Here is a 19,911-nt window from a genome sequence, read left to right on the forward strand (position 1 = left end):
TGGATAAATCAGCTAAAAAATACCAATACGTGAAGGATTCAACACTTAAATAAAAATAACAAACTGCACAAAGCATGAAGCAACTGGCTAGGATTTGCAATTTGCAGAAGAGGACATTACCTACAAACGAAAAAGCAAAGAAAGGATATTCATGTGATAGCAATGTTGTACTGTTGAAAAAACAAACCACTCCACCCCTGGGCAGTATTACAACACAAAAAGAAGAACAACTCAAGAAACCTGAAGGATTCACTCACTCTTCTCAGTAACAAAAGACCTCAGACAGAGCAGTGTTCAGTCTTGGGCAATGCGCTTACAGTGGCAGGTAAAGGATGATTACTTATCTTGCAAGTATGATCTACAAGGAAGAACTGACTATATCAATACTACTTATTCTGAAGGGGTGAGGACAGGAAGAAGGGACCTTCAAAGATAGAAAAAGTTGTTGCACAAAGGAAGAATATAATTCACTTTCATCCACGACACACAAGACAAAAGGCCATGAGTTTAAATTGCAGCAGAGAAGACCTCTTGATTATGTCACACTCACCTGCATATAGAGACTTTAGTTCTCACTGCCAATGAGGAATCTTGCTACAGATTCAAGATTGCAAAATAAATACTAGTAGAGTTCAGCTACACAACAAGCAAAAATCCTAACTCAGTATTATCTCTAAGTTTGAAAAAGAAAAATTTTAAAGTTGATACAGGAGCTCCCACAGATAAGAAAATATCTTTCCAGCTTGCGTTCCATGGCCTGAAGAAAAGGAGCCAAGAGCCTCAGTAGAGCAGCAAACATCAAAATGGAACTAGGAAATACAAAGGGGTTGCTGGCTATTCACTTGTTTCCTACTGCAATCATAAGACCTGTGTTCATACTCAGAGTACTAAAACCTCAAAAATCTCACCTAAGAGAAGACTGCAAACAGGAAGCATTAACAACACAGAAGCCCAAGAGCCTGTCTAGTAGGAAGTCTGTAAAGGCAGTGCTGGAAAGGATGAACTGTGATCAAAGCCCCCCTTCCCCCACTCTTAGACGGGAAGAGAAGGAAAAGAAGGGTGTGGGGAATGGAAGGAGCTGAGAGAATGAACACACATTTTAACCATTGACTCACTAGATCACACAGCAGCAGGTGGAAGAGACGCTAGTAAGGTCTGGGAGAGAAAAAAAACCCACAGATGTGGACACACATGCTCATCTGCCCAGATAACCATTTTTCCTGTCTAGACAAAGGTTACTATAAATACATCTCCTCACATCACCACTGTTATCAGCCAGACATTCCAAAGGGAAATGCAGGGCTCTGCAAAGGAAAGTATTTTAACAATCTCAGCATGTGCCAGCTCTCTTCTGGGTTATAAAATCATATATAGCAAGATATAGATATAGATTCTCTGACTTGCTATCCTTTAGCAATCGAGTTTGTATTTAAAGAAATAAAGCAAACAAGCTTGTTTTTTTTTTTTACTCCCAGTTTAGGACTTCGGGTGACCCTTTCCTCCACCTCCTCCTCCTCCTCCACAAGGAATTTTAAACATATTTCCTACAAAACATAACAGGAGGGGTGGAAACTTTGCCTTTCCTCAGCTTGTTTGTTGTTTTTCCATCATTTGCTGAAGTTCAAAGACGGATTATATGCTGGTGGCCACAGACAGAGCACAGTGGCCTATGGCATAACTCACTTTACCACACTGCATGCCAAAACACCTCTCTGTTAGTGAATTGCCAAGAGACACAGGGGTCTGAGAACACTATCTAGTTTTATCTTCACGGACACATCAAAAGGCCTCTAGAAGTTGAGTCAAGGCTATGAATCACATTTCACCTAGATGTTTTCATAGGTGCATGCTGACAAGTCTTCTAGCTCAGTCTGTCATATCTATACAGATAGTTCTGTATGATTTAACTACTAAGCCACATATAAAAAATGTAATCTGACTAACTCTGTAAGTGTAACACTCTTCCTTTGGCCCAAATACATCCACACATATGCTCCTTATAGCTCATTTTAACCTTCTATCCAATTGACAAAGCCATCTTTTGCTCCAAGCTTCACCTCACAAGGCCTGGACTGTCACATGTGAGAAATCAATTCCAAATTCATGCCTGCTGAAGGTCCTTCTACCAGCTATTTTGGAAGCTGTAGATTCCAGTGTTCCTCCCCAGTTTTGAAGTGAGCAGTTTTATCTGGCCTCCCAAAGTTTCTCCTCACATTACTGCTAGATTTGGCAGTATCTTCGTGTAATTTTTTATGTTTAAATAACATTGTCTTGTGTTAGTAGACCACCATGAACAATCTCATGAAGTTGTTATACACAAGCAGTGTTTCCAAATTGCAACGTGGTCTGCATATCAGTTTGATTATATAGTTTTTGGCCCTCTTAAAAATAAGGATAAAGTTAGGATATTCAAGCTTATATAACAAATTATGCAGTTTCAAAACATAGCCAGCAAGTTAATTAAATACAAGGAAGCACCCTACCAGTGCTAAACAGGAAGAGCACCACAGCTCAGACAGACACAAGGTAAAGAGAAGTTTGCAGGAGAGAGAGCCTTACCTGCAGCACTTGAGGATAATCAAAGACTTGGTTCTTGTAACAGCGTTTGCGAACAGCAGGGACCCCATCTGACAGATTTGTACATTTGTCTAGGATCAGCACTGATTCCCCATTCTCAGCCTGAAGAGCTTCCAGCTCAGACTGGTATTCTGGGTGCAGAGCCATTTGAGATGACAGAATGAAATACCTGCGAGGACTGAAAAACCACAGCAAGCTTAGCTGGCAACACTGGGAGGTTACTTCCAAGATGCCCTAGAACACATTTCCTTCCATCCTGGAAAAACAGAGCAGGATTAACTAAATGTGGACACAGTGCCAAGACCATATTTTCAGACAAGACTGGAAAGGGTAATTGTGCAATATAATTGAATCTGGGATAGTAAGTGGTTCACCATTATTTACAACTCTGAATAAATCAGTACTTGGAAAAAGTGCTTATTACATTAGAATAGGCACTCACATTATAACATCTATTATAAACTGAAATAAACATTATTTAGCTACATATTAAAATAGCCTGCTACTGATAACAGGATTGTTTGTACTTTTGTTTGGTGCTTGTGTGCTAAAACAAAGCAGATAGGACACTGAATGCTGCTGCTAGTTTCTCCTCCCATATATTTTCTCATGTATTTCGATTGAAAAGAGATGCTAAACTGACAACTCAGTATTTAGTATTTAGCTTATTTAGCCTTGATATGGTGACAGCAGCAACAGGACAAACTCATATTTTTTAACTGTGATTCAGTTCTGTCCCCTCTGGGCAATATAAAGGTAACATTTCCAGGGAAAAGTTGAGGGCCTGTTATCCCATACACTCTCAACTCCTCCCGCGTTCCAAAACTATGAATATTTAAAAGGTGCCTTGACACTGAAGTGTTTTAAAATACTAATTAACACTGGAGGTAAACCACACAGGAATACAGGCTAAATTAGGTGCTTGCTGCTTTAAAAAGTTATATTAATACTGGAAAATAGTATATTGTATAATTGTTATATTGGTCTACTTGGGTTTCCTTTTTAAACAGGTCAGCTAAGTCAGACTGCTCTACCACTCCCCACTGAAAGGAACACACAGAGAGTGACTGCCCTCATGCTGCCAAAAGAACACAGGAAGCACGAGGCCTGCACTTAGGATTCCAGTTTTACTCCATGTGATGCTATCTTTAATTTACAGCTCTGAAAACACACACAAACACACACACTTTATAAAGTCAGACCTCTCCTGCTGCTCTGCTCACCTCTTCTACTCATTTTCATGCTGGTCACTTTAGTTGCTCCAATTAACAGATGAGACTTGCATAATATTTTTTTTAAACATTCTTTTTCCCAAGCCTCCAGCTGCTACCAACTTGCTACCAACAGCTCTACAGAATATATATTTCCAGCAGAAGTGGATTTTAAGCAATCCAATTAAAAAGGCAAGTAAATCAGACCCCTTCAGTTCAGCTCAGTAAAAGGCCTTAGAAAAAGGAAATAATGATGTAGATGAGTGAGAATAATGCCTAATACCAGCTAAAAAACATGTAGGTTTGTTTGTGTGTATGTTTAAAACCAAATTTTGCCTTGAAACTGTCGTCGTTCTATGACCCTCATAATCTAGCTATCAAATCTTGCTAAAAAAGAAAGTACATCTCATTTCCCAACAAATAACACAGTAGTGTAGTGGAATATAATAGTTCGTCCCAAGCAAGCCTGAATTGAGAGCAGTGTGTCCTTGCCACACGACTCCTGCACAAAGCAATTGAGACTGTGAATGCATCTCACTAGAAACGCTAAGTGGCCACGAGATGGCACTCCGGAGGGCAGCTTGCTCTTCAAAACAAAAAAAGTTGAGAAAACGAAAGCTCTAACACCTTCACAAGACTCGTTTTCTCTTATCAGACACAAAACCAGACTTAGCGTTCAGGTGAAGACACGGACGTGAACAATATGACTGTATCTCTCTTTACAGTTGGTTCTACACAAGCTGAAGCCTATAATCATGTTCATGCTTTCCAGACAGAAACATAAAGTGTGCTTTCACTCTGTGTCAGAAGGCAGTAACACTTGAGACCTGCGAAGAATCAATTGGGATGCAAACAGATGCCCCTATAGTGGCCTGGCCCAGGAGCATCACAAGCAAGAACATAAAGGGTGTGAGAAACCTAAACCACTGCTGCTCAAGGTTGTTCTAATAGACTGCAGTATTGTACTTGGGAGCAGCCAAGAGCAACAGCAAGCACACTGCCCTTACCAGAAAAGACAACTTAAACCAAAGACCAACAACTTTTGTGTTTGATAGAGGCTGCACCCTTTCAATCAGAGTTTTAACTTTGAAAATTCCTATTCTCTACAGAATACTGTCAGAAGAAAAGGGCCTATAGTTTCTGCATTTCTAAACCTGACCTTCACAATGAGTGGAAACATCATTGATCCTCATTGCCTCAGTCTGTCCAGTTTTTAAACCGTAGCAGAGTAAGATCCTGTTACAATGAAACACTTTCAGCTCCATAATGATAAGATTTATGAAATATTAAAAAAGCAGCCTTCCATAATCAATTAAAACATGTCTTTCAGACTTCTACTTATTCTTGTTCTGAAGACATGAATGGATTAGAGAAACCACCATTTTCTAGGGTAGCTCATTACATTGGCTAATTACATTCTCTGATAAAATTAGTGCTTTATTTCCCAATTGTCTTGCTTTACTTGCAACTACAAGGTCTGGGGAGCAGGAGGTTGTGTTGTTTGTGTTTATGTCTTACTCCGCTACTTTATAAAAGAAACAAATAAACACAGTATTCCAAGCTCTGGATGTATGTATTCCCATAATCATATCAGTTCTCATTTTTATTTTTCATGAAATAACCAGAGGTCAGGCACAAAGAGTTATAGTGAATGGGGTAGCATCAGATTGGCATTCAGTCAACTAGTGGGGTTCCAGGGCTCCATTCTCAGCCCAGTTTTCTTCAGTATCTTCCTTAACGACTTGGATGCAGGACTCTAAAGAATACTAAGTTAGTTGGCCAATGACAATAAACTGGGAGGAGCTGTTTGAAGGCAGAGGCCTTGCAGAGAGACCGAAACAAATTAAGAGGGCTGAGCAACCACCAACCACATGAAGTTTAACAAAGTGCCAGATTCTGCAAAAGTAAGGGAGCAACCTTGGATGTATGTACAGACTGGGGAACGGGAGGTTGGAGAGCAGTGCCATGGAAAGGGACCTGGGGGTCCTGATTGAAGCAAGTTGAATATGAGTCAGCAGTGCCCTGGCAGCCAGGAGGGCCAACCATGTCCTGGGGGGCATCAGTCACTGCCTTGTTGAAGCAGGTGATTGTCACGCTCTACTCTGTGTTGGTGAGACCTCACCTCAAATCCTCTGTGCAGTTTAGGACACCACAATAAAAGAAAGATATAAAGCCATTAGAGAGTCCAAAGGGGAGATATGAAGGTCAAGGGCCTAGCTGGGAAGCCATATGAGGAACAGCTCATGTCACTTTGCTTGTTCAGCCTGGAGAACAGGAGATTGAGGGGAGACCGCATCACTGTCAGTAGATTCCTCACGAGGGGAAGCAGAGGGACAGGCAGTGATTTCTTTCCTGTGGTAACCAGTGACAGGACTCAAGGGAGTTGTGTCAGTGGAAGTTTACGTTGGATAACAGGAAAAGGTTCTTCACCCAGAGGGTGACTGGTGACTGGAATAGGCTCCTCAGAGATGTGGTCATGGCACCAAGCCTGACAGAGTTCAAGAAGTTCTCAGGCACATGGTGGGATTCTTGAGGCTGTCCTGTGCAGGGCCAGGAGTTGGACTTGTGGGTCCCTTCCAGCTTAGGACATTCTATCTCTTTAGAGTCACAATGCATGTGTAGCACACTTTTATCATTGCAATAGTGTCTTTTGTCATTACTTTGCCTTTAAGTATCCTTAAATAAACCGTCTGAAGTGATAATTCATTAGGGAATCTATACTGCTTTGAATTAATGCCCTGATTTACTTATACTTCAAAAAACCCCAAACATATTAGCAACTACTTCTATTTATATCCAAAATATCTTGTCAGCTCACTGGAAATATTGAATCTAATCCTACCAGAAACATTGTCATGCTGCCATATTTTACAGTTCAGTTTCTGGTGTGGGAAAACCAGAATCACTCAAAAAAAAATTCTCAATTCACAGCTATATTGGCAGATGAGCCAAGACTATTAGCATTGGAACCATAAGCATGGGAAGCATCATGTATTTTAATAGCAAGAGCTGTTAAAAACAACTCTTACAAAATTGCCCAAGCTTATAAAGTTAGTAGCTATATTTATATCTTACCAACATCGATACCAAACATGATATTGCATATACTTTGCCCAATTCATGGAGATTACTTTACCCTGGTCCTCTTTCTGGCAGATCTACTTCTGCCGACAACGGGCTGTAAACAGGAATACTGACGTCGTAGCCTTGCCGGTAAGTCCATGTGGAGAAGCCTCCGCCAGCCAACAGAGCTCTGGAAAATAAAAGAAAGCAACTTTGCACAGAGAATGTGTAACATTCCAACTCCAGCAATTCACTGCTTGTCATTACCAGAAAAAGAAGATTCATGCTCTGAAGTAAGTTTTTCCCTCAACTTTTGTGAGTAGCATTTTTTCATGTTGTTTTTAGGTTCACTTTAGTTTTCATCATCTGAGCATACTGCTAGACTGGAACTAGTCACCAACAGAATGCTTACATCTGTGTATGATCGTGAGGAATGGACCATTTTTGTATTGATAGAGGGAAATTTAATATATTGCTGTCGTTACGATAATTTTGCAATTAGCGAGCTTACCTGTCCTAAGTCAATTTTAATTTAAAGAAATACATTCTGAATTATTTATATTAGTTAAGATGTTCCTTGATGCCTGCACTGAAATAGGGTATAGGAAAAATTACAAAATGGTAGAGACGTGCTACACTTCAGATACAAATGATGTACAATAAGATAGTAATTTGGCATTTTACAGCAACTCTGGACTTCTCAGGCTGGAAAATACAACAGAGTTATTTGCCACTATATTTTCAAAGTTATCTTACAAGCTAGCAAAATTTATTTCATTTTTATATTACACAAAAAATTCTATAAGCAGAAAACAAGAGCAAGAAAACTGCATGTTACGAAATTAAGTTCCAACAGTAGAAGTTGCTTGGAACATTATGTGCTAGAGAGCATGGGAGTCATCAAGGACTGATAAATTAAAATGCAATTCAAACTTCCAACAGGATGAACCTCATTGTGCCTTTTCCTAGATGAAAAAATCTTTTGCCTCACAGAAGTGCAGAAGAGAACAATGTGCACAGAAGAAAGTAATATATCATTTACAATTCCAGAAACAGGTTTGTTACCATCTCCTATCACAAATCAAGCTTCTTTGAAATATGCTATTATAGGACGGCAGCTTTTCTGCTGCCATTTCACCTCCAGTGACCAGATGGCACCATGAACACATCATCCTAGTTCCAAAAGAAGCTCAGACTCAGTTTTTTTAGTGAGACTTCTCAAACAGCTGATCAAACTTTTCAGTCCTGTGTCACTCAACAAGAGGGTGTGCTATACTTTCGGTTGCCCCAGGATACTGAGTCTGCTTAAGGTACCATACAAAGTAGTTTGGAGAAAAATATTTCTCAACTCGTTTCTCTCCTTCTCTGCAGAAAGAAGCAGAACACAAATAAACCACTAGACAAGGCACTACAGAAAGGATCTTGAGTAGCTGTATGCATTGTTGTAGCTATGACTACAGCCAAAAGCCTTACTATCACCAGCCTGCATCCTGTTACAGTTCAGATTAGAGCACCCACACATCTCGTCAATAATCAGAACAGACACATAGGAACAAAAAGTCAAGGTGAGAGTGGAAGAGGCACTGACAATCCACTAGCTGATAATCTTGTTTTCAGATATCACCAAATGAAATCCTTAGTATGGTGTCTGGAAAAACAGTTTTCCCACAACTGTTAGACAACAGATTATCATTATATCTAATTGTCACCAAGACCCATTATTTTTTCCCATCAGAATAAGACACCCTGGATGAACACCAGTATGTTCTGTCTTTTCTAATCCCCATCAGATGTCCCACAGGATACTTCATTTCCTGTTCTGACCGACAGCACGGTTGTTCAGTGTTCAAATACCACGATCACGCTTTGCTATAAATGTGACTGATTTCACCCAAGTAGTCAAGGCAAACACTCCTTGAAGATCCCAGGCTCTGGATTAGAGGTTCAGGATTGGAGATGCATTTCAGCTTGGTAACTACAAAATCAAAACTTGCCCTTTATTACTCTTCATTCAGAACACAAACAAAAATCAACTTGAGAACAGGATGATAAACCAAGTACATGCTGAGTTAGAATTTATGTTCCAAATCAAGTGATTATTTTTAATTCCCTTCCAATGCTCCCCCATCTCCCTGTCTTTGGTGTCATGTACAATGCTGCTAGAACTAGGTCTCACCCCTGAAGCTGCATGTTCCATGTCTTATCCATACCAATTCAGTCACAAGCAGGGAGAAAAAAAATTGGCTTGGGTGTTGCTGTTCTTGCACTTTATATCCTCCTTCTTTTTTTTAACCCCCCAGCCCCCAACCGGGAAACCAGAATCAGATTGTTTTAATTGGATCCGGTGAAAACATGACAGCACCTCATCAGCCTTGAGAAAGCAGGTGTGTGTCATGCAGACTTTTACCTAAATAAACCCACAGGGAACCAACACCAGTTAAGTAACTCCATGCGGATTTTCATTGTACACTGCAGTAAGGGAGTAGGAATATTAACTCCTAATGTACTCAAGACAAATAATCTTTAAATTGCACTGATCAGCGAGGAATGAGCCTGTTCCTGAGCAACTTTTCACCACTTTTCAAATATTGATCCTTCTCTCTCTGCATGAAGTGTCCCAGCTGGCCTCTACTCTAAAAGTTTCTGCCCAGCTGCCAACAGCAGCAACTTTCTGCTAACTGAAACTCAATTCACAAACTGCAGCAGAAACAAAAAGTATCTTAGTTTGTATGTTCAATTCTACAGCTACAGATTAGCTTTGCAAAAGAAATCCTTTCAACATCATTATTGTACCAAATTCAACAGCACTAATTAACAAATAATATAGAGCTTATGTTTTAAGTTTCATAGCAGGAGATTACATACGTTATGACAGCTAATACCAGCAACATAGTCTCCATGCCCACAAGGCAGACTTCCACCTTTGAAATTATGGGATAAAGCTCTTTTATATTGTATTTGGAAATTGGATTTAATGATTTAACAAATAAACAACCCCTTAGTGAAGTACCTTAGATAAGAACTATTCCAGATGTAAAATTACCATATAACTCAATTCCTCTTTGTGTATAAGGTCTTATTTTACCTGGATTAATATTCTGCAGCAAATCAACAGAACACAAATCTATCAAACCTCATGATCCACTGCCATTCAGCTATGTATGATCTCTGATACATGCTGACTGTAGAAGGTAGGCCACACTCCCTGTGCAAACTTCACAAATACTACCTATGTATTTCACAAAATCCCAAAAATGCAGTCTTTCTGGAGTTGTCTTGGTACAGTTCAGACAAGTCACTGAAAAACAACTGAACTCTACCAACATACCTTTAATTTGGCCAGCAGCCTCTCACCCTGTGATGCTACCAACAACTGTCTTTCACACTTGCTGAAGTACCCATTCTGTAACACCTGCAGACATTCTCAAATAAAGAAAACACACCCAGGTCACTTGTTCAGCTAGACTTGAACTAAGAACTCCAAAAGTCTCCAGTATCATACTGAAAGCTCATATTCCATCACTCAGGCCTTTCCAGGACTAGGTCTACACTAGTCTATGACTTCTTTCACTGATCTCTCGCCTTCACACCTGTGACCTGTAGTACAGGTCCTGTATATGGAATACTCTAACTGTTGGCTGCCCACAAAAAGGAGTTTCCGCTTTTCTGCTGTCCCAAGCACTGTTACTGCCCCTCTCACATATTACAGCTCATGATCGTACAGCTGCAGGGTGAGTCAGATTGGCAAGTTACAACAGCAGCTGTATGCCAAAAAAAAGATTTTAGCTTTTTACTTAAATGACTGAGCTTTCCATGTTAGTATGACAAACACTTAGGACAAACACCTAGTAAAATAATATGTTTCCTGCATACTAAACCATATAAATGGAGATCTGAGATAAAAGGAGCAAAAAACCCAAAAGTTTTGCAGTAGATCTACTGCATTTTGTTAATAAATCCAATTCTTCAATAGACACATGCACCTATAAACATGCAGTCCATTCCATTAAACAGAGCATTCTCAAATGAAAATTCTCCTTGAGAAGCATAAATCTAAGAAAACAAATGCAAATATCTACTACAAGATTAACAGGTTTCTTTATGTGAGACTGATGCATGACTGCCCTCTCCAGGCTAACCCACATACACACAACATATTTCATACAGAGAAGTAAAAAAACTAAACCCTTACCTCACAGTGATATAATTACAATGAGCAAGTTTACTCTTTAAACATGTCCAGAAAAAAGTATGTTCTGTTCCGGTACTGGGGAATGTTTTATATTTTCTTTGCTGCAAAGAAACCAAGATAGACTCCACACACAATCATCTCAGCAAAGATCCCATATCTCAGGCAATATTTTGCTGACATTTAGCAGAAGAAGGTTAACCTTGACCTTCAAGAAAGGGACTGCTTACATGGGACCTAACTTAGCAGAACTAAGCACACAAAAGATAATACAGTAGAAACATATCCAGTAACAGTATCTAAGCTAAGTAAGTTTGTCTTCCTCTTCTTCCTATTTTCTTTGCCTTACAACCTCCTTTCCTCTTCCAAAAATAAACTATTCTGCAAGTGAAAATGGAGCTCAGAATTTATGCCTTTTTAAGTTCCTGGCAAATATTTTCAAAACACACTTACCAGAGAATAACTAATAGCATTTGTCCAATTACTAATACAGCGTAATTAAGATAACAAACACAATTGAAATTCATCATAGTTTTGTCAAGCAGAGAAGCTGCTTTAAAATGCTCTGAAGCACCTGACTTCTATCAGAAAACTGCAGCTACAATCATCTTTGAACTTCTAATTTGCATGAAATGGGACATTCTGTAAAGAGTTCAGGTTCAGTACCACACCAGATCTAGGTCTACCTCAAGATTCTCCAACCTTAGAACAAGTCCAACACTTAAAAGCAAACAATTTCAGCCACATCCTAAATAAAATTACGGACGGGCATAAACTTTCAGATTTCAGAAGTAAACAGCTGTTCTATACAAGGCAGGGACTTCTTTACTTCTTTTTTTTGAGAGGCAAGAAATCATATTACAGATTAATAGAGGATAAGGACCATATTCTTTGCTATCAACTGGCCTTCTGGGCTTGTTGCTTCTTCAGAGGCATTTAAACCCAAATCTAGGCACTCAAACACAGCACAACGCATACCTGTCTCTAGGAACATCTAGGGCAGTGTTGTAATCCGGTGGCCCTCCAGGCAGCATATTGAAGAGCAGGTGATTTGTGCCTCGATCCCACCTACAGCAAAAGAAGAAACAGATAGTAATTAGAAAGGTGTTCTCTGCATATAGACAAATTCTGTAAAAGCCTAGCTCTGGCATGAATGCATCCTCCCCTCCTGCATTAACCGTAGTTTTTTTCCACTTTTTGTTCTTTAAATTCGCACATTGAAGGTTCAGCATGTACCTGGATAATTGTGCCAAAGCCTGGGCTGTCTCCTTGATACGGAGCACATTCTGATTGAGGACGTCTATGGATGGCACAAAAAGGCACGCCCGGTTGACATCGTCAGTGTAGAATTCACTGTCAGAGATGGCTGTTAGCAGCTCATTGTATTCCCTGGAAATGGTGTTGCTCACTGCCGCCCCAAATTCATCCACATACTTTTTCAATGAGTAGATGTACACCTTGATTTTGTTTTTGGGATTGAAGCCACATCTATAGACGTCGAAGCAGGTGTGCATCCTACAGCTGAGGTCTCCCCGCTCAGGAATGGGGCTATCAGCAGGAAGCTTGACCACAGGCACATCATGGACGCTGCGTTTTTCAACAGTCCAGTCACTGGATGACTCAATGGAGTGAGGCCAGAACTGAAACATTCCTGTGGCAATTAGCCCAAGCAGAACTACTGAGAAGAGAGTGATATAATAGATGCGATGCTTGGTTTTCATCCTTGGGATGAGGGCTGGACCCCGGGTGTTATATTTGGCCGACGCACACATAATGGAATCAATTATCTCTTGTCTCTACAAAATAGAGAGAGAGGTTTTAGGATGAACTCTAGAAGAGTTATCAAAATGCAGAGAAACATCCAGTTAGCCATTTTATGGAAGGTTCCTCACCTCAGCAGATTGCAGTAAACTTCCCCGAAATGCTCACATGTCCCACTAGACCGTAAGATGCCAACCAGGATGGCCACCAGATCATCCAGGACAAATTGAGGATGATCTGCTGGGCCTGGTTGTAACAAAACCATGTTGGCCAGTTAACAATCACAAGTCAGAAAAAGGCATGGGGAGGAGGAAATCTCAGACACTGCACAACGCTGAGACCTCATAGGTCCCATTCCACCTACAACCAAGTGTATTGATAGGAAATCCTAGTAAAAAACCAAAACACTTATTTACAGAAGAGAAACAACTTGGATACCCTGCAAAATGCCTATAAAAGGCCATCACACAGAACACAGGATCATGATACTGTTTCTAAGGTAAAGGTGCTTTCACAGCAGCCCCACAATATCTGACTAGAATGATGGTAAACTACTTCTGGCAAGAAAAAGGAATTAATCTGTCATCTTTGTCAATATGCCTTTTGGGGCAAAAAAGCGTTCTATGAGCTACCACTGCAGCCCCGTTACGAAAAACATCTAAAATAATAGTTCACCATAGTCTGTACTAGAGTTGTAATGAAAAACATGATGCAATCTCAAGTATCACAAACTACTGTCACACAAATAGTGTCATCTTTGATAGTTCTTACAAGTTTTTACACACCGAATTGTGGTTCCTGCATAAGGCAATTTACATTAACTACAGACTGGAGAATTGGCAAAAAAACCCACTTGTTTAGGTTTCTGACTAAAACTTCCATAACAAATAAATTCAAACTGAATTCTCCACAGTGAGAGCCTTTTAAAAGTAGTAAGTATGCTTTCCAGAAAAAGAATGTGAATGGTATAATTATGTGTCTTTCTTCAGGACAAATGGGATGTTTTCTTGCTTTGTAAGCTACAAAGAAATTCTGACAAGTTAACTGTCCAGTAGACAACAAATATGAATAAAATAAGTATCAATGAACAAAAGACGTAGCAGTTTCATTATCAATCAAATGGTCTTTATAACAAATCGAGTCATTTAGAAATTCTTAACAAAAGACTGTTAGGATAGGGTGGCTAACACATGACTGTACTTACACCCAGCAGCACTACAATAATCTGAGATGCTAATAAACATTCCACTTTTAACAGCCGCTCTCATCAATTTATGTCCACGTTCTGACTCTGGAAGAAGCTTCGGAAGCTCCTAAAGCCTTCCAAAGCAGGACAATACCTGCGTGATGCTGCTATCAGGACAGATGCCAGAACGCTACATTACTATCAGTGTCATAACTAGAAACTTTCCATACGCTTCCGACTCTGAACGTCATTCCTCCTCCCCGACACAGCGACAGAACCACCTGCGTGACGACAAAGACCGCACATGTGCAAAGAACATTTCGGTCACTCGGCAAATCCGTCCAGACCTGAGCCCGGGGGAAAGAACCTTCAGCGGAAGGTCCCTCTCCATCCACGGACACGTTCATTCACTCACACAGCACACGGTCCACTGGGGAAACTGCAGGCACGTGACAAGGAGTACTCGCACTTGGAGTACTGGAGATAACGGGAAGAAGACACAGCAGAGAGGTGGCAACAACACCACGGCACGTAAGGGATGCAGGACGGGACGGGCCGCCCTCCGAGAGACACGGCGGGCGGGCACAGGCCGGCCCGGGACACCGTCGGCAGGAGCTGGACCCCCGCCCCGCCCCGGCTCCCTCACCTCTTGCTCTCCTGCCCACCTGCAGGGACAGAAGTGTCCCCGCGCCGCCCGCACTCACCTCCGACCGCAGTCGCCGGGGCCGCCCGGCCGCGCCCGCTCCGAGCGGGGCCCTCCCGCCCCACCGCTCTGCACCGCCCGGCGCCCCCGCGCGGCCGGAGGCCGGCACTGCTGCGGGGCCGGGAGACGCCGCCGGGAGCAGCATCCGAGCAGCGCCGGGAAGGTGTCCGCGCCTGTTGTGCTTCAGGGTAGCCCGCGTTTCACACTGCAAACGGCCCCAGGTTAAGGTCGTGCCCGCTTCCCCTGCCCTCGACAGACGCTGCCCACTGTACGGCCCCTCACAGCCCCCTCGCCCTGGCTCCCCCCGGAGCCTGCTTCATTTTGGGGAGTTTTCTTCCCTGTTGGTGATTTTCCTTCCAACACTGCTCCGGATTAAGGCCCACCCCGGTGACTGAAGTCTGGCTGCAGGATTTGGGAAGGCCTCCCCGCTGAAGGGATGCTTCTCCCGTCAGAATAGGCACTGGGACAATGCTGGTGTTTCCCTGGGTGTGCAAAGGTTGTACCGATGAGCCACCATCACCCTGGCCTTCAATACATTTGCATTGTTGGCTCACTTTCTTCTGTGCGCCTTTCCAAAACTATATTGAGTTTTCTCAATGACAGAGGACTCTTGTGATCATGTGTCACTTTCCCTACTGCTGGATCACACTCCTTAAGTGAGGAAACAACCCAAACCTACACCTTCCCCAAAAATTTCTCAAAAGTAATTTGAACTAATGTCTCTTTTGACAGAAGATAGAGGAGGACAAATTTGTTGCACAAAACTCAAGCTGTGTGGGAATCACAGACACTGGTTTCATTGCCAAAAATGGAAGCTGACTAGGTCAATAGAGGGGGGTGAGGGGGTGGGTTGTAAGTAAGATCACAGAATCATAGAATGGCTTGGGTAGAAAAAGACCTTAAAGATTATCTACTTCCAACCCCTCTTCCAGAGCAGGGCAGGGACAGTTTCCAGGACAGGGACACCTTCCAGTAAATCAGGTTGCTCAAAGCCCCATTCAGCCTGATGTTGAACATTGCAGGGATGGGGCATCCACAGCTTCTCTTGGCAACTTGTGCCTCACCAACCACACAGTGAAGAATTTCTTCCTAATGTCTAATCTAAATCTACCCTCTTTCAATTTAAAGCCATTCTCCCTTGTCCTATCACTACATGCCTTTGTAAAGTCCCTCTCCAGCATCCTCATAGGCTCCCTTCAGGCTGCTCTAGGGTTTCTCCAGAGTCTTCTCTTCTCCGGCCTGAACAACCCCAATCCCCTCAGCCTGTCTTCAAGCAGAGGCTGATGCTGCAGCTGAACCGTGCACACTGCAATGGTACAGTGGAGACATTCCAGCAGCAGCAGGGTAGTGTCCCTGCATGTAGCACCCATGTTATTTATGTTTTTCTGCTCTTCACCCTGACTATGTTTTGTGCCACTGAGGTGGAACGAGGGATTACTCTATATCTCTCACCTTGTAAACAGTTTTTGACTGTTACAACTGTCACTATTTCAATGGTTACAGTTTAACATTAAGCAGTTTTCAGCAGTTTTCAATTGTTTGCTGGTTTCTCCTGCCAAACTGAGGACAGATACGGACTGTTTGTGGAGTAAGTCCTCTGTTTCGTAAAGCTGCAGGTCTCCAGGGAACATTGCCATAGCCTGCCTCTGGAGCTACCGGAGGTCAGTGATATCCTGCCACAAAAACTTCTCCTGCTGCAGCCCTTCAGCTGCCTGATTTCTGGGCCAGAAGCATTTCCAGCATAGTACCTGTTCTCTGCTGCCTGGGCTACCATGAAGGCCAGCTCTGATCCTATCCTATAATCCTTGGTGGTTTAAAAGACTCTTACTGTGTGTATCTCATAGTGTCAGCTTTTGGTGGCCTGAAGTGTATTATTCCCCCTTCAATTTTTCTTGTAGTTTTTTTTATGTATTTGTATCTTATGTACAGTGGTGAGGTGGTGGTGTACTATCCTATAATGTATGTTTGCAAAAAGATAAGAGGTCGCACCTGTCCCTGCTTTAAACCTCTAAACTGAGCCTCTTTCTCTCTGTCACACACACACTGAGTACTGTGTCCTTAAACAGTCTTAACTATCTGCAATGAATTAGTTCTCTTTCATTTCACCTGCCCTTGGGAAAATGGCTTTCTTGCAAAGCCCTCCACACACACGCACAGAGACAGCCTGGTACTCCCACAAGAAAGGCAAAACGCTGTCACTGCAGTTGCTTTTTCTTTTCTTTCGACCTCTCCTCACACACGTTGCATAGCAGGTGATGTAGCATTCTGCTCAGTCTCACTGCTACCTTCTTCGTCCTGTCTGCTACATTCAAAGCCAATGACAGAAAGCACTCACAGATCTCAAAGCATCTTTCTTAGTGTTGGTACTGGCTTCCTCCTCCTCCCAAGTGCAAGCTACTGAGGTTTGTTATAGCACATAATGTTTCTGGGTTTAACCCATCAGCTTCAAATTGCTGCGAACTGTGCCATTCATAAATCAGAGGCAGGAACTCTCCTTCAGGAGGGTGAATGGACCGTGTCCAATTTTTGTGAATTGGAAGGGGTACCATTCATGTATTGGGGCTGCTGGGATGAGCGCTGGATCTCTGCAGCTATGGGGCTCATCAGCACAAACCGTGCCTGGGTGTGCCTGAGCCAGGGATGGGGATCCCCAGCCCTGTCTCATGACAGGGACACTGGCCAGTCCACGTGTGGTGGTGGGGGGTAGGGGGGGTCACTGAGTGCAGCCCACGCCAGCCCACGCAGTGCCCGTGGGCGCTTCCTCTGCCTCTCTGCTCTGCCAGGGAGAAGAAAGTGCATCGAATCAACTGCAGCTGAAATATTCATGGAAACCTGATGATCCCTTCATCCCTGTAGGAAAATCTGGAAATCAGTGCAATTTTATTAAAAGCTAGAATTAAACAAATGCAAGCAGCATCAGCTATTTTATTTCAAAATCACAAGAAAAATGGAGGATGTAGTCTGTTTTGATAGAGATTTCCCTGAAACCGCACCAGGGAGCCTGTTTATATTCTAGTGATGTAGCTAAGCCAGACAAGTCTGCAGCACGGACTATTTTTAGACTCCAGGTTGCCATTTATAGCTTGTAAAAATATTCATCAGCATCTGGATAACAGGCTATCAATTTTTATAAATGCACAGGAGAAATCAGATATTTTACCTCTCTTTGCTTTGCCCTTTTATGTCCTGCCTTATATGGCTCTTTGGGGGTCATTTGGAATTTGTTTGTAAGGGCTTTACCATCACACCATACATTAGCCTGCTGTCACATACAGCATCCTGTGTTTTCTGCTGGGATGATCAGTATACAGAAGAGAAAGAAATGTTCAGAGAACCTTCTGTTAGCTATTGTGTCTCCACACATGAAGTAGCTGCATGCGAGATTATGGTGTGCCTTATGCAGTCAGTGATGAAAATGGCACATTCTGAAAACACCTTTATAATAAAAGGAGATAATTTTAGAAGGCAAATACGAAGGGGAAAACTAATGAATTGAGGACATCTTTTCAACCTTATTTTCAACATATGGCATAGCATAACTAAAAACTCATAGCTCAATTTATTTTTCCGAAAAAATTGGTAATGGTTACTGCCAGTATATAAGGTACTGAACTAAATGAAAGAGTTTCTATTTATAAAAGAAAGCAGAATATTGCAACAGCCAAGTCATTGCCTTGGTTCACTGTTCAGGTTTAAGTCTTACAACCAAATGATACCCTCATCTATATCAGTGGAGTTTTTAACTAGTCTGATCAATAACTAGCAGCCAATTGCATGGTTCTATCTATTGATCCAGACCATCATACACTTCCAGTGCTGCTCCTTTGTGATGGATGGCACTGGTCAAAACAGTGATCTACCTTATATCTCTAACTCTACTTCCTCTATTGCCTTCCTGAATTGAAAGGAAAAAGCTGAATATACTTTGGAGGTCTACTGCAACAGCAGCCACTGAAGGACGTGAGACACAGGATGATTCAGTTAGGCAAGAGTTCCCTTCAAAGAAACTATAATGTAGCACAAAGGTGCAGACAGAAACACTCTGTCAGTGTAGGTTCCCCCTCCCTAAAGCTTTCAGCTGTCACGCTCTGCAGATGCATTAATCTTTAATCAATTGAACTCTTTCTGCAGTGAGGTATCTAGGGAAAGGACAGGTCACGACAAGCATTCGCCTAGAATAACTAAGCACTCATGCATGAGCTGTGCCATCAGACCTTGCTGGATAGCAGCAGGGAATAGACAGAGAGCTAAAAATAGCCTTTCCTTGCAGTGTTTTTCCAGACTATTTTTGATTCTTCATTTTGATAAGGTCGACTGGCTATTTGCTAAAAATAACCAATCCAGGCAAACTGAGGACAAAAAGTAGAGTATTTATAACCATCTCAGACTCTTTAGGACATTTGTTGGCTGCAGATAATCTAGGATCTTGTCGTCAGTCAGTTGGCAGTGTTTTATGTAAGTCGGTAATAAATAAAGGATTAATTGGAATGGAAAAGGAGTGTATCTTGCCACTCTGATTTTCTCAGATGGAACACATATCTTTTTGTCTATATATCCTTGTAAGTTACCTCGCCCTGTTCTTCATGGTGCAGTCTGAATTGCTTCAGAAATAACCAAGACAATCTCCTGTTAGGTCAGCCAATATTACAAAAAGAGCTGCATATATAATTAAAAGTGCAAAATGCAGTTTTATCCTTTTGCATGCCTGATATTTTAGATGCAGAAATTTTCAGGGGTGTGATTCACATAGCTTAATCCATGAGAGGTTTTTTATACAGCTCTTGTGTGCCACTATCTCTCTGATTAAATGAAACCACCACTCTGCCAGCAGGATGAGAGCTACAGAGGGATTCTGTAAGCAAGTAGCTGGAGGAAGACTGCAGAGAAATTGTCAATTTAAATGATAATTTGACCCCAAGGCAGGTTTTAAGAAACTGGGTCGCTATGGGGATGGGAGGAGCACACAGCAGTCAGCTCAACTGTACAATCTGTTAGATGTTCTAAGACAGAAAGACACAGTTATTAGTATTTATTAAAAAAACAAAAACAAAAACACACCAAACCGAAACCAAACAAAAACCAACAAAAACAAAAACCCCAACAAACCCCAAATAAACAACAAAAAAACCCACAAATAAAAACCCAACCCAACCAACAAAAAACCCAAAAAAGCCCCAAAACCCCAAAACAACAACAAAACCCCAAACAAACCAAACAAAAC

General features: G+C 41.8%; 1 protein-coding gene across 1 annotated transcript in view; it reads right to left on the minus strand.

Moving 5' to 3' along the window:
- The window catches only part of EXT2 (exostosin glycosyltransferase 2), a 75,011-nt gene extending 60,263 nt beyond the window's left edge, over positions 1-14,748 (minus strand). Inside the window, exons 1-5 of the mRNA XM_050335916.1 lie at positions 14,692-14,748; positions 12,277-12,836; positions 12,019-12,108; positions 6,925-7,041; positions 2,560-2,755 (exon numbers count right to left, since the gene is read on the minus strand). Coding sequence (XP_050191873.1) covers positions 2,560-2,755; positions 6,925-7,041; positions 12,019-12,108; positions 12,277-12,812 — 939 coding nt within the window. The 5' untranslated portion in view covers positions 12,813-12,836; positions 14,692-14,748. The remainder of the gene's footprint in view (positions 1-2,559; positions 2,756-6,924; positions 7,042-12,018; positions 12,109-12,276; positions 12,837-14,691) is intronic.
- Positions 14,749-19,911: the final 5,163 nt, after the last annotated feature.

The sequence above is a fragment of the Myiozetetes cayanensis genome, unplaced genomic scaffold (assembly GCF_022539395.1).
Source record: "Myiozetetes cayanensis isolate MyiCay16 unplaced genomic scaffold, myiCay2020 scf6-25, whole genome shotgun sequence".
NCBI lineage: Eukaryota > Metazoa > Chordata > Aves > Passeriformes > Tyrannidae > Myiozetetes > Myiozetetes cayanensis.